This window comes from Protomyctophum bolini (genome assembly GCF_963924005.1).
Source record: "Protomyctophum bolini genome assembly, chromosome: 7".
Lineage (NCBI taxonomy): Eukaryota > Metazoa > Chordata > Actinopteri > Myctophiformes > Myctophidae > Protomyctophum > Protomyctophum bolini.
Genome location: NC_137868.1, coordinates 33,205,826 through 33,220,814, shown reverse-complemented (window position 1 = coordinate 33,220,814; position 14,989 = coordinate 33,205,826). Strand labels below are relative to the sequence as shown.

General features: G+C 43.4%; 1 protein-coding gene across 5 annotated transcripts in view; it reads right to left on the bottom strand.

The window, feature by feature from the left end:
- Positions 1-14,989, bottom strand: part of ncalda (neurocalcin delta a) — a 69,712-nt gene that overhangs the window by 13,620 nt on the left and 41,103 nt on the right. For all 5 annotated transcript variants that reach the window (XM_080768156.1, XM_080768154.1, XM_080768152.1 and 2 more), the window contains one exon: positions 5,669-6,079. In XM_080768156.1, coding sequence (XP_080624282.1) covers positions 5,669-6,046 — 378 coding nt within the window. In that variant the 5' untranslated portion in view covers positions 6,047-6,079. The remainder of the gene's footprint in view (positions 1-5,668; positions 6,080-14,989) is intronic.

Below are 14,989 nucleotides of genomic sequence, written 5' to 3'. Positions count from 1 at the left end.
CTATAATGAAATGCCCAACATAGTGGTGCCAGTTGCCAATGATACAATACTGAGTACATGTGAAAGTGTGCAGAAGCTAGGACAAATACCATCTTCTGCTCAACACAAAGGTATTCCTTCTCAACACTGTCCCTCCTGTTCCCAGACCAGCTGTTCTATCTATATGAATAGTACCCAGACTCTGCACAAACACACATTATGCCAGTGTACAGTGTACACCCATACACACACATACAGCATGTATTCAGCGTTGCCAGATTTTGTGAGAGAGATAAGCAACCAGGTCTATGAAAACAATCCCAAAAGAAGGGACTATATGCTACATGAGCACTTTAAACCTATAGACACCTTATAATAATAAAACATCTAAAATAGGCATTAGGCATTTAGGCATAGTCAACCTACATTATAAAAAAAACACAGACAAAACAACAGTCTGATGGCTTGCATGCCACATCCCCCATCCTAATCAGCCTGATCAAGCCAACCAGATGAGGAGTTGTATACGGGGGTCCCTGGCACAAAATATTTTCAGATGGGGGTCCGTGGACAAAACATGAAAATGTTTGAGAACGACTGGTTTAAACAACCTTAGGAAACAAGCCCAAATAAGCGACTACACTTTAGAAACAAGCCCAAAAAACCCACAACCTGCATCACCCACCAACAAGTCGCTTGTAAGTAAATTGAAAAATAAGCCCAAAGTCACTTATAATAAGCGTACCTGTATCTGCTCCTATGTCTATGACACATCTCGTCTCCATCCTCCATACTGTATATGCTTCTTATTTCATTATTTTAAGACAAGACAACTCATAATGATTGTTGTTGTGCAAATTAGAGCCAGACCGATATATCCTTCAACACTTTTTTGTAAAAATGTCGGTCAAAACATCACTGGTCAAAGACTCTTCAAAATCGGGAAGAATTCCTACTGCAAATGAGGAAGTGACCCATTGGTACAAGAGAGATGCTCTGTCAAAGACCTTGACCCCTGTGGCTGTCAGCCAACGGTCAGTTGGTTCTATTTTGGCCTTCAAACAGCCCCACACGGGGTGAGGTCACTTGGGACCACATCTCCAGCATCACAGACCTTGATCCTGATAATTACACCCAATGCAAAAAAAAAAAAAAAAACACACAAAAGATGAGCTTACTGTTTAACAAGAATTAGGGGAAGCTGAAATGGGACAAATGAACAAATGTTCCCGCCGGAGACCAAAATAGCAGTGTGAGGGGAGAGGTCTCTCTCTCTCTCTCTCACACACACACACACACACACACACACACACACACACACACACACACACACACACACACACACACACACACACACACACACACACACACACACACACACACACACACACACACACACACACACACACACACACACACACACACACACACAGTGCAAAAGGTCTGTTTACACAAAGAGTACTTCAGCAGGAAATGCCACCCCCGCTTGCCGTTTCTCCCTTGTCTTCTTCTTTTTCAAAGGTGAACTCAACACCGCTGCACAGCTCAGATAACGGATGTCACTTTTCCATGACCCCCCCCCCCCCAGCCTCCCAACTGTAGGCCTGTTAAATCGGTGAGACAGACCAAGGGTGTTCCTGAGCTATAAATAGCAAGAGATTAATCACACTCTCCCTACAGAAAATAATAATAAAAAAAAATCCCAATATAACAAATACTGGGGTTGGGTGAAAAAGTCAGCACAAATGTATCAACAATCTGTTTTCAAACTCCAACACAACTCATAATCCCATGTGTCCTGTATACAGTCCATGCCCAGAATATTAAAAAAACATTAAAACAATGTCTGGGGTAAATCATGGGCCTGGGCGTGAGTGTGAATAGAGAATGCCTAGAGTAGGTAGGTGTGTTCCTTGCCTGTGCACGACAGTACACCAGAAGCAAAAAAAAACAACAACATTAAAACAATACAGGCGTACAGAGCATACACATGGATGCAGGACACTTGGTATTATACTGTAAGGGTGCAGTCAAACCTAGCACTTCCAAATCAAAATCTTATTTTTCAGCACAATTCTCTTGGTTTTGGGATTAGATAAAGTAATGCTATACCAAAGAAACTTATCTCTGTATTCAAGCCATCATGAGTAATTGCTCCTTTAAGTGCTTTTTCTCTGAAAAAGCACTTTGGATGACTTTCATTGTCTTATTGAAATACAACAGGTGACTGAAATATCACAGAATATGACAGACACATCAAACTCCCCATGACAAATGGTTTTCCAAGCTCTAAAAGTGAAATGGAAAAAGGGTTATGTGTATGTAAAATGTGTCACGATAATGCAAGATAAAATGTCTGGGGTCATTCAAAAACGGAAAGGTAGAACAAACTGACCTCCATTAAATTAAACCATATCTACTATATAGCCACTAGCCAGTTTAATAAACATGAATATATAGCTTAGCTTTGCCTCTATCTGCGCCATGGTATTACAAGCTTAATGCAGAGGGAGTGTATCAAGGTCCTATCTAGATAGAGGCTGTGTATGGCAAGGATAAATCTAACACACCTACAGTAGGAGAAAATCTAATCAGATTTGTCCAAACTACACTTTGATAAAGAGGTTAGGGAAATCGGTTTACTATCAGTTGTTGTTTGAATGTGGCTTGCAGCCATATCTAGCCACCACCATGTAAATATATTAGTTGGAATCTCCATGGGAATTGTAATACCAGAACTTAATGACTTCCTAGACACAAAGGTCTATCAATCGTTGAACAAATCCTTTGTTAATCAAATAATTTCTATGGGTCCTTTTCTATCTTCCCATTCTCAAAGACCTCCAGCCAAATCTTTTTAAACTTTTTTCTCTCCCTATTTTTCTAGCCAAACCACATTAGGTTGTTATGGTTTGAAATAGTTCATCTTTGAGTACAAGATGAGAGGTATTCGTGAAGCTTCCTACAAACACTTTCCGTGAGGAGAATCTTTTTGGAGGAGTAGGAGTTCTATTTTGAGAATGAATAACATCATGGTTTTACAATACTCATAAAATGGAAATCATGATTGCAGTTTTTTCCCCCCCTCTGAAGGCTAAGCTTGTGAGCTTGTTCAGGAAGATACTCTCGAGGGTTTACACTAGGTGGGCAATCTGAGAACCCATCGTCAAAAAATAAAGGAAAAACACCCAAAGCGCCGCGCCCTCTTTTCCTTATTGACGGAGTCAACAGTCTCGAGAGACTGCTAGGTGGGTGATGAATGTGACGTGTGTGCAACACTGACTTTTTAAGCAGCTGACCAAATTGCCTGTCTATTTTTCTGACAGTGTCACTGACGTTTGGCATGTGTTGTTTGTATGCTCCCCATGGACCATTACTTGGATGTTTGTTTTGAGCGGTGCCTGGCCGCTCCAATACATCGCAGCTATGTGTGTGTTTCTGTGTCCCCGTGTTTGTGTGTGTGTGTGTGTGTGTGTGTGTGTGTGTGTGTGTGTGTGTGTGTGTGTGTGTGTATATGTATGTATGTGTATGTACTGTATGTATGTATGTATGTGTATGTACTGTATGTATGTATGTATGTACGTATGTCCATTTCAGCACGGATAGCTGCAGTAGCGCTCTGTGACCTGGGGTGGCACTGTTGGGCGACTAGCGCTGTGTGACCTGGGGTTTGCACTAGAGTTCAGTACAGTACCTATAACAATAACACCAGAGTGCAATGCTCAGTTCCCACAGGTGTTTAGGTATATACTATATAGTGTGTATATATATATATAAGAAAAAATAAAACGTGCATATCCGCTGGACGACAGGTGTAGGGCCAGTGGAACAGTGGATCAAGGCAAATTAAACAAGAAATGACACAATCATATCAGCACACAGCAAGCTAAACCGTGTGAAGTACTGTCAACTACACTGTTTCAGAGACATAGCAAATGTCATTCTTATTAAGCCATTCATTTTATGTAATAATCCTGACCTAAACACAGAGTTTATAATGATTTAATAATTGAACAAGGCTATATCAGACAGATCACTGACAACGTCGTCAGATGGGGGAGGGGTGGTCTCTGTAAACTGTGTTGTTTGGGGCATTCAAATAGACAGCCTATGTTTCAAATGAACATCCCAAAATCCCTCATTGGCTGGCCACAGGAATTATCAATATATTGGATTATAAATTGTACATAGTCCAGGAAGGAAGTGAGGCCAGTGTCCATGACATCATGGACACTGCTAAAATCTAAAATATCTAAAACCACATATTACACACATAAAGACCTCAGGAAAGTGTTCTAAACCTTCACTTCACCCTTTTTTTTGCAAAAAGGGTGAAGTGTCCCTTTAAGTTGTTTCTTTCTGTGCCTGAAGGAAAGGCCAATTTCATCATTCTTTGGACCGGAATAGGGGGTAAGGGTAAGTTGACAAGTTGTCAAGGGTGTTGTTTGTAGCCGTCATTCAGTCACAAAGAGGCAGATGGAACACAAAGAAAAAGTTCAATTCAAATAAAATGGGCTTGTCAGCATTGATAACAGTGCTTCCAGTCAAATAGTGTTGCAGGAGGGGTCTCGCACTCAAACTGTATGTCAAAAATGGCCTATGGTGCCTCTGGAGAATAGTGTTGGCATAGGAAAACAGTAAGCAGCTGAAAAATGCTAAATAATACTGGAGGGGGACTGTCGGATGTCGGCTCAGTTTTTCCTGAAAAGCATGTCTCATGAACAGAATGTAATGGATACAGTGGTAGTGTTGTTTATGCTGCTCTGTGTTTACTTATCACTGCACTGGCCGAAACTGCTGTTTCTATGTCTATGTGTGTGTTTGTCTGAGAGAGAGATGTAAATCAATTCAGACTTCAGAGTTGTCTCGGGTCACACAGAGTCCTTGACTGGAATCTATTTCAAAACACACAGTAGACTTTGTGCTTCTTCATGTGTCTCCTGTTATACCTCTCAATTTCCATTATTTAAGCTGCCCTAGTTTCCTTTTTCGTCTTCTCCCAATTTAGTCGTTATGCCTAATGTCCAATTTCCCCATGTTGGCCATCATAGGGTTGGGAGGTTAGGGTTAGGGTTATAGCCAAACTACAAGCTTACAACTCCTTGACCGGCGAGGAATTGCGAGCTTGCAGATCGTCTATTTTCACAGTGTTTCCCTTTCTTGCCTAATATTTGACAATTAGGCCAGTTTGATATTATAAAGGTCTTAAAAGTCTTTAACTTTAGAAATGTGTAGATATTCCTCAGTCATGTTGCAGGTCCCTTGGTGTGATCCATGGTCAGGCAATGCCCTCTTGATTGTTTATTGTATTACTACACATTATGATACGGTTGATGATGCTGCGTTTGGTCGTGTAAATAATGTAAACTATTTAAAAATGTAAATTTGATTTTTCTTTTGCTTTTTTTCCCTCTATTTGTTTATGTTATCTATCTTGTCTGTCCATGAATACGTACTCTGCTGTTGTTGTATGTGTTTGTAAAAAATCTAAAATAAAGTACTGATCATAAAAAAAGAAATGTGTAGATAGCCTGTATACACAGAATGTATGTTGATAAAGGTATGGTTACTGTTGAGTGAGAAACCAAACATCTGGGGACCCCCCAAACTACAGTTTGGGAACCACTGTTCTAGGTAGCCCACACCACCATTTCAACAACATGGGAAACACGATTACGCAGCCCCTCACCTGTACAATCTCCAGCATCTCTGCCTTGCTGATGTAGCCGTTCCCATCAAGGTCGTACATGCTGAAGGCCCACTTCAACTTCTGCTCCAGCTTGCCGCGCGACGTCACGCTCAGCGCGATGATGAACTCTCGGAAGTCTATCGTGCCGTCGCCGTTGGCGTCGAACGTGCGGAACACGTGCTCGGCGAACTTGGAGGCGTCGCCGTACGGGAAGAAGTTGCCGTAGATCTTCTTGAACTCCTCCATGGAGAGGTTTCCGCTGGGGCAGTCCCTCAGGAAGCCCTTGTACCACTCCTGGATCTCGTGCTCCGTGAAGTCCGTGCTCTCCAGCAGGTCCTGCATCACCTCGGGACGGAGCTTGCTGTTCTGCTTCCCCATGTCTGATGTTCCTGTTGCTCACTCAGCTTACAGCTGCAGGGGAGAAGGACAGAGACACTCAGTTTACAGCTGCAGGGGAGAAGGACAGAGACACTCAGCTTACAGCTGCAGGGGAGGAGGACAGAGACACTCAGCTTACAGCTGCAGGGGAGGAGGACAGAGACAGGACTCAGCTTACAGCTGCAGGGGAGGAGGACAGAGACACTCAGCTTACAGCTGCAGGGGAGGAGGACAGAGACACTCAGCTTACAGCTGCAGGGGAGAAGGACAGAGACACTCAGTTTACAGCTGCAGGGGAGAAGGACAGAGACACTCAGCTTACAGCTGCAGGGGAGAAGGACAGAGACACTCAGTTTACAGCTGCAGGGGAGAAGGACAGAGACACTCAGCTTACAGCTGCAGGGGAGAAGGACAGAGACACTCAGTTTACAGCTGCAGGGGAGAAGGACAGAGACACTCAGCTTACAGCTGCAGGGGAGAAGGACAGAGACAGGACTCAGCTTACAGCTGCAGGGGAGGAGGACAGAGACACTCAGCTTACAGCTGCAGGGGAGGAGGACAGAGACAGGACTCAGCTTACAGCTGCAGGGGAGAAGGACAGAGACACTCAGTTTACAGATGCAGGGGAGGAGGACAGAGACAGGACTCAGCTTACAGCTGCAGGGGAGAAGGACAGAGACACTCAGCTTACAGCTGCAGGGGAGGAGGACAGAGACAGGACTCAGCTTACAGCTGCAGGGGAGAAGGACAGAGACACTCAGCTTACAGCTGCAGGGGAGAAGGACAGAGACACTCAGTTTACAGCTGCAGGGGAGGAGGACAGAGACACTCAGCTTACAGCTGCAGGGGAGGAGGACAGAGACAGGACTCAGCTTACAGCTGCAGGGGAGAAGGACAGAGACACTCAGCTTACAGCTGCAGGGGAGGAGGACAGAGACAGGACTCAGCTTACAGCTGCAGGGGAGAAGGACAGAGACACTCAGCTTACAGCTGCAGGGGAGGAGGACAGAGACACTCAGCTTACAGCTGCAGGGGAGGAGGACAGAGACAGGACTCAGCTTACAGCTGCAGGGGAGGAGGACAGAGAACGGAAGAGAAAGTGGTTTTGATAGAATCAACACGTTCTACATCTATCTACATCTATTGTCACTCTGCTTGAGCAAACGCATTGTGAGCTTCTAGATCCGCTGTATGTACAGTATAGGGCTGAAGTTGTTACTGTATGTTTTGTAATAATAATAAAAAAATACAATGTAACTAAAGTTACATAATGGAGTAAAAGTACAATATTTGCCTCTGAGATGTAGTGGAGTAGAAGTAAAAGTACTGGAAATTGGAAATATTCAAGTAAAGTACAAATAACTCAAAATTGTACTTAAGTAAATGTACCTAGTTACTTAACACCACTGAACATAAGTATGCACTGGAATGGCCGATCTGGTATCCCACAAGTCTCTGATAAGACGCTTGCCACCATCATATCATCATGTTCCTATACTGCTACACTACCAATGTCAGCAGGTGCCCAACTGAAAGCCAGGTCTAGTTCTTAATCAACTAAATTCAAGGTATTGTGCAGGGACTCTGAGAGGCGAAACTCAAAGAAAATCCAAAGGTGCACCGCATTGCAATCAACAGATGCCCTGTGGAGACAGATGATGTATCCGTTCCCGTCAGTACACCTGCAGATATACGCGACAAGGCACGACAAAAAGCCGCTCGTGGCAGGAGTCTCTAACTGGTTTCTAGACAGCTGGTGGATGGAAATGAAGCTCCACCCACGCGGCAAAATTCCGCATCGGCCAGAAAATCGGAAACGCTTTGCCCACGTGGCATTTTGCCGCGTGGGTGGAGCTTCATTTGCATCCACCAGCTGTCTAAAAACCAGGAAGCGACTCGATCCTGCCGCGAGTGGCTTTTTGTCGCGTATATCTGGGTGTACTGTGAGATTAGCCTCACGTTGCGATACTAAGACACCACTGCGCTGCACATACATATATGCATTATAGGCTTAGGGGCAGATGAAGTCTGGCTGGCTGCGCCAAGCTACTGTGAGATAGCCTCAGGCCTGTATGTGAGCTACACTTCATCCTTGGCGTTCATTTTATCACTGCTTTAGAACACAGCTCTTCTTCTTGCTAAGTGACAGAACTTTCTGAGGAAAACAACACACACACACACACACACACACACACACACACACACACACACACACACACACACACGGGTGAACTGAGAGAGTAGCAATTGGCCAGTGCAATCAAGCAGCATTTTACATTGATCTGCTCTATACAAACAAGTCTTCAGCTGCTTCATTTCCAATTCCTGAATATGCGCCTCTCTCTCAATGCTATAACACTCAACCACTGTCAGAGCCCTAGTGGTTCTCAAACTGTTATATTTGAGGACACCCATAACTCTGAAGAGTTTCAGACCTCTAAGGGTCCATTTGGAACCCCATCAAGGAACTCTGAAGGTCCCACTTTCAGAAACACTGCTTTAGAATAATCTGCTATAATGTGTGCAATGCGACAAGTTGTGAGCTTGTTAATTCATAATGTATACTTTTGTAAGTGTGTGTCTTGGGCGACACCCAAACTACAGTACATGCATTCAGTCTCGTTGTTGTGCTCTGCTGGCCTTGCTCAGCCTGTGGTCTGCAAATGCTTCAGGAAGTGAGCAACTCCAAGCAAACTCACTGTTCTTTGAATACAATGCTGCCATAGGAAATATTTATTTTACATGTTTATTTTTGTTCTCTTGTTGCTGCTGTGCTTTTGTGAGAGAGTGTTGTAGTATGATATGATCTGAGTGCCTATGCTGTGTACTTGTACAATGTACTTGTACGTGAATATACAATGTACTTGATATTTATTGTGTACTGCCTGAACTGTAACATACTTTATAGTTAGCTCCTGGAGTGGAGACATCTAGACAGCAAGGTCAGCGTGCTGAAGGCAGCTAGATTGTGATGTCTAGTTAGTGACGTCATTAGGACATGAGGATCCAAAAGCTATTATGTTCTGTATGTATGACTGTATTAACTTTGTGAACGTCTTAGCGTGATACTGTCTGGTGTCATGTTATTGTTCTCCCGGGCCCGTCCGTCTGTCCGCCGCTGGACCAAGGAATGATTCAACCGGGTCGTCACACGCCACCCAGACTACACACACACAAGACCGGTCTGTCAGAACCAGACGAGGGTCCAGTACTTAGAATATTACACAGAGTATCAATGTTTTGAACTTTTTTTTTTTTAACATTTCCCATATACGAAAACAAAGAAAAATAAATAACCTTTGATACATTTTTTTAAAGTAAATATATAATTTGTGTCAGTTGTGGTTAATAGTCAGTTTGCCTCTAAAACATTGACCACAGGACGGGATACAATGTCAGACCAGGGGAGCAAGCAGACTGTATGGATGAATGAGAGTGGTTTTATTTTCTACCTCATCCCCTTGAGATGTTGTTAACTTCCATCCGACACTGTTTGTTCAGTCGCTGAAGTGACTGAAACAACCCAAACACTGCTTAACATGTAATCAGTGCTGAACAGTAAGCAGATAAGGGGGAAAATAAGAGTGCTTGCTTGATACTAAGAAATGTTTACAATGTGGTCTGATAAGAGTAAATGTTAACATGGAAACTGGAATTGAATGATATGATATGGAAAGACATTCCCTAAAGGGCATTTGAAGTTAACAGACGTATGTTATTACTGGCTCATGCTCAAAATACTACACAGGCTGTTGATAATTTAAATTTTAAAACCGGTGCACAAGATGTGCTGATGTGAACAGCAAACGAGGGACATAACACCAGTAAATCGCCTGAGGGCGAGAAGCGACCTCGCCATTCGCATCCGCGTGGCTGACAGCAGACAGCCGGGCGGCCCTGGCGCTTTGGAATGGGGGTCAGATCATTCTGTACTGGCCATATATGGAGTGTGTCTTGAGTCTACAGGGTTTGTACCCTGCACACTCAACGCTTTACGGTCATTACTAGAGGTACGATCATCAGTAAGACGTTTAAAAAAAGAAAACAGCTCTACGAGCTCACAACATGGTCCATTGCATTTTGATCAGCTATTTTCGCTATTTGTTACACAGCAACGTATAGTGATTAAGTGGTTAAGGCTTTTACTGCAGTGCTGGCCCATGATTCCTAAAGAAGGAGTCAGCAGCTCAAAATAGTCCACAAAGATCTTCTTGTGGAGAGTCACCAATCTAGCACATCATGCATGTTTTCATGGGCCCAGGTCCCAGTGACATGAAGCTATTTTTAAGGTGGAAAAACAGCCAATGACACTTTCAGTGATGACATTTCCTGTGGACCATGATCAGGCTACACAATCATGACCCTGACCAATGAACCTGCTCTACTGTCCACTTTAATTCAACAGTCTGGCTCCACACATTCCACAGAGATACCATGGTCTTCATCACTGACCCACTCCACTCTGTCATCTGCTGTGATACGCTGCACCTCCAGTCTGCACGCACGCACGTGCAGCCGCGCGCGCACACACACACACACACACACACACACACACACACACACACACACACACACACACACACACACACACACACACACACACACACACACACACACACACACACACACACACACACACACACACACACACACACACACACACGGTGATTCTGATTCAAATCATCTCTTTACAAACATAAATGCTGAGCCAATCCATTTAGATTCAGATCAAGCCTGGCTGAAATGCAGATTGAAATGACATACCTTAACCTCTATGTTCATACACATTACACACCCACCTAGTAGTCACAGTCACAGATATTACAGCTGCAGACATTTTCTAGCTTTGTTCTAAATGGGAAAAAATAAATAAAACCCAAACAGAACATAATGTTGTATTACAGCTCCTATAGTAGCCATTTGTAAGATCATAGGGATGGTAATTGTGTTTTAGCTATTAATCAGAATGCACACACTGATATGAAAACTTACAATGGTAGAGAGAGGCAAGGTAGGATCAAAGAAAGAGTGAAATGCTTAGAAAGACATGGGAAGGTGGGAGAATAATTAATATTTAGCAAAAATAATTATGGTATTTATTATTAATTAATTAATTATTAAGTGGAGAGATGGAGAGTGAGACACGATCACTGTGTAGCTATGCTAGCTCAATTAGCTTCCTGTCTGCACTTCTACATCCCTCTATGTTCTCTCCCTTCGCCTTGACTCTCTTCTTCCACGTTCGCTTTTCACACACACACACACACACACACACACACACACACACACACACACACACACACACACACACACACACACTAGAACTCACTTGCGTTCCTCTCTCTCCTTTACATCAATCGTCTTTTTCCGATCCTTTGATCCTACCTTCCCTATAGTGTCTACCGATGATATCTCTTTGTTTCTGCCTACCTGTTACAGTAATACAGTAGTGAGGGGCACTAGCCCCTCCTATACACAGGTTTAATGTTTGTCTTTAATTCAAAGTTTGTTTAGTAAAATTTACTGTGTTGTTTACGTCATATTGTCTCTTTATTGTTAATGGCATTTAATGTTTGTGTTGGCACCGTTTGTTTTACATAACCATTACATCACCTAATCAACATGAGTTAGACTTATATTAGCGCCCCTCACTTCACACAGGTGTGATTTTCCCCCTCTCCTCTCCTCTCCTCTCACACATGACCACTTTGCTGGCTCTTAAGACCTTTACAGCGGTTACCATAGTAACTGCCTACAGAGACTCAGCCATTGATAAGCTTTTGGGCAGAAAGCACGCAAGCACGCAAACACGCGTGCATGCACACACACACACACACACACACACACAGTCACACACACACACACACACACACACACACACACACACACACTCACACACTCACACACGGATGATGAACCCAGAACCCGCTGCTAAAGGAACCATGAAATGCTGTAGACATACAGGTCGGTGCCACAGACCACCAGAGGAGAGAGCACTAACTAACTAACTAACTAACTAACTCAATCAATCACTCATCTCTCCATGATTGAGTTGAGTTTTTCCCTTGATGTCATGCATTCAAAATACGAGCCGTGTGAGCTTGTACAACACCATCATTTTTAAATAATTGAGGTATACATTGGGTGCTTTCTTTTTTTAAGATTTGTTTTTGGCTTTTCTGCCTTTATTGATGGTGAAGTGAAGATGGACAGGAAAGAAGAGAGAGAGAAGGGGAGAGATATGCAGCAAAGGTCGTAATGAACGCGACTCGAACACACTGCACGCTGTGGCATGTGCCTGGACCACTTGGCCAGCGTCAGGCCAAAGCCTTTATGTGGCATGTGCCTGGACCACTTGGCCAGCGTCAGGCCAAAGCCTTTATGTGGCATGTGCCTGGACCACTTGGCCAGCGTCAGGCCAAAGCCTTTATGTGGCATGTGCCTGGACCACTTGGCCAGCGTCAGGCCAAAGCCTTTATGTGGCATGTGCCTGGACCACTTGGCCAGCGTCAGGTCAAAGCCTATATGTTTTTTTCCCCACTGTTTTGTTTATTCAAGATTCAGGGTATACAGTAAATCAAATGACAGTATATGTGACACACCCATATGAAACATATAAAAGATAACAAAATGTTGTGAGTCCATACACAAAATATTGTGGTAGCATAAAATAAAAATAAGAAAATAAAATAAAAAGTTGCATAGTCCTATGCTAACATGGAAGCGACACTAATACAAACCACATAACCTGAATCAAGTTTTGAAACAAAAACAAGACAAGCGTACGACAAGACAAGACAAGACGCCAAAGCCTATATGTGGCATGCGCCTGGACCACTTGGCCAGCGTCAGGCCAAAGCCTATATGTGGCATGTGCCTGGACCACTTGGCCAGTGTCAGGCCAAAGCCTATATGTGGCATGTGCCTGGACCACTTGGCCAGTGTCAGGCCAAAGCCTATACTGTATGTGGCATGTGCCTGGACCACTTGGCCAGCGGGCGCACCATACATTGGGTACTTGACCAGGAGTGCATTCCTGCAGGCCCAAACAGAAGCATCTTCTTCTTGTCATTTTTTCTTTCTCCTTCTTGTACCTGTACAGTCAATGTACTTACTAGTGAAATGTTGCACATTTAGCATCTGGGTTGGAGCTCCACTTAAACCCTATAGCTAGTTCAACGACCAAGGTCCCTCCGTGCTCTATCATTCTCCCTCTACACAAAATCACTCAGAGATTGTTACATGGCATGACCATATATGATAATATGGAACACATGCTACAAGGTGTTTTGAATAACTATACGTATCATAATAGAATGAAGGTGCCTGTTTCAGACAAATTTGACCACAAACACCCGAGGACCTCTCTGAAAACTGTAATGGCGTTTGAAGTCTACCATAACAGCCCTGACAAAAAAGGATAGCCATTTTGTGATTTAAAACAAAATGTGGACCCAAGAGAGTGAACCCCATGCAGCTTAAACTAGATAAAAGCCTGTTGCAGGTTTTCATAATAAAGAGGAGGCCAAATCTGCACCCCCTCTGCAAACTTCCTAACAATACCAGGGCAGTTGGAATTGGGGTAAGAAATTGAGACAGGCATTGGCAGCCAGCCAGGTAGCTTACTAGCGAGTGACCCAAAATGAGGGAAATATTTTGTTTTGTAATACTTGGACAAAAGCCTAGTCTTCTAGAATCTGACTCTGTCTGTGATTCTTTTCCCCCACCTTTTTGTAATGGGAGGGAATAAAATGCTACTTTTGATTCAACAACAAACCTGAGGACATACCGAGGCAGACAATAAGTGTTTGATGTCTTGTCAGACTGATTGGCGACCTAGCTAGAGGCAGCACGCACGTCTTTAATTTCAGTCCTTCTACTTTTAAATACCCTTCATTTTTATGTTGCTATGGTAACAGACTTGGTAGGGTGGAGATGGTGGCATCATGAAGCTACTGATTCAGATCAAATAAGTGAGAAACATTTTTGATGGAATCATTTACACAATAGATACAATTAAAGGCTGTTATTGTGTAACAGATAAGGCTCTGCAGATTTGGTGTCACCTTTAGGATTATTCTTTTTTAAAGTGTAAAAGTTACACATAATTCAAGCATTAACCATGGATAACACCTACACTATTTGAACTGGCAAACTAGCTTATTTGATATGTGAATAAATGTTTGACCCAGTTAATTGCTTAGATGTAAGCCACTATGTTTGTTAGATAAGAAGGCATCAGTTGCATGCTAATTAGAACTCAAAATTACTTTATTACCAGTAGGTACTAATTGTTAATGTGTTAGGTACAGTTTGAGTTGCAAGACACATGACTGAAAAGACTCCAAAGCGATAACACAAATCAAATACAAGGAGTTGGTTGCAAAGTGTGGATGCACGTCACGTGAGAGAAACCTTTCACTTGCGTGCCCGTGTGGAGACCCAGTACGCCATCTCCGCCTCCCCTTTGTCCAACAGGAAATGACCCCTGCCTTGTACTCTGGGGTTGTGACTAATTTGTTTGGCTCCCTATCTGTGGCACTCCGGTAGGGGAGACTCTGCCTGCCTGGCACAGGATCATTGGACCCAGTTAATTGGATGGATGTCTAACCCCTGGGGCCAAACAAGGGAAAATAGACCAGGACGAAAGGCATGCCCGTCTATTGTAGTAACTATGCAAGACCAGTCTGCTAGTCGGCAGCATCAGAAAAGCTTTTCTTCTTCCAAGGGACTAAGTTAACTTTTTAGAAAATTGGTCTAGACTGTTGCAACAAAACAAACTGGGTAGGCATGAACCTCGCAACCTCTTGTACTCCAGTCAGAATGAGGAAGCTAGTGAATTAACGCAGGTCTGGTACATGTCAATAGAGGTTTAGCCTTACGGCCTAAATTTCCATTAACAGACAACAAAAGGTACTGTAGGCCACTGAAAACCATCTTTTG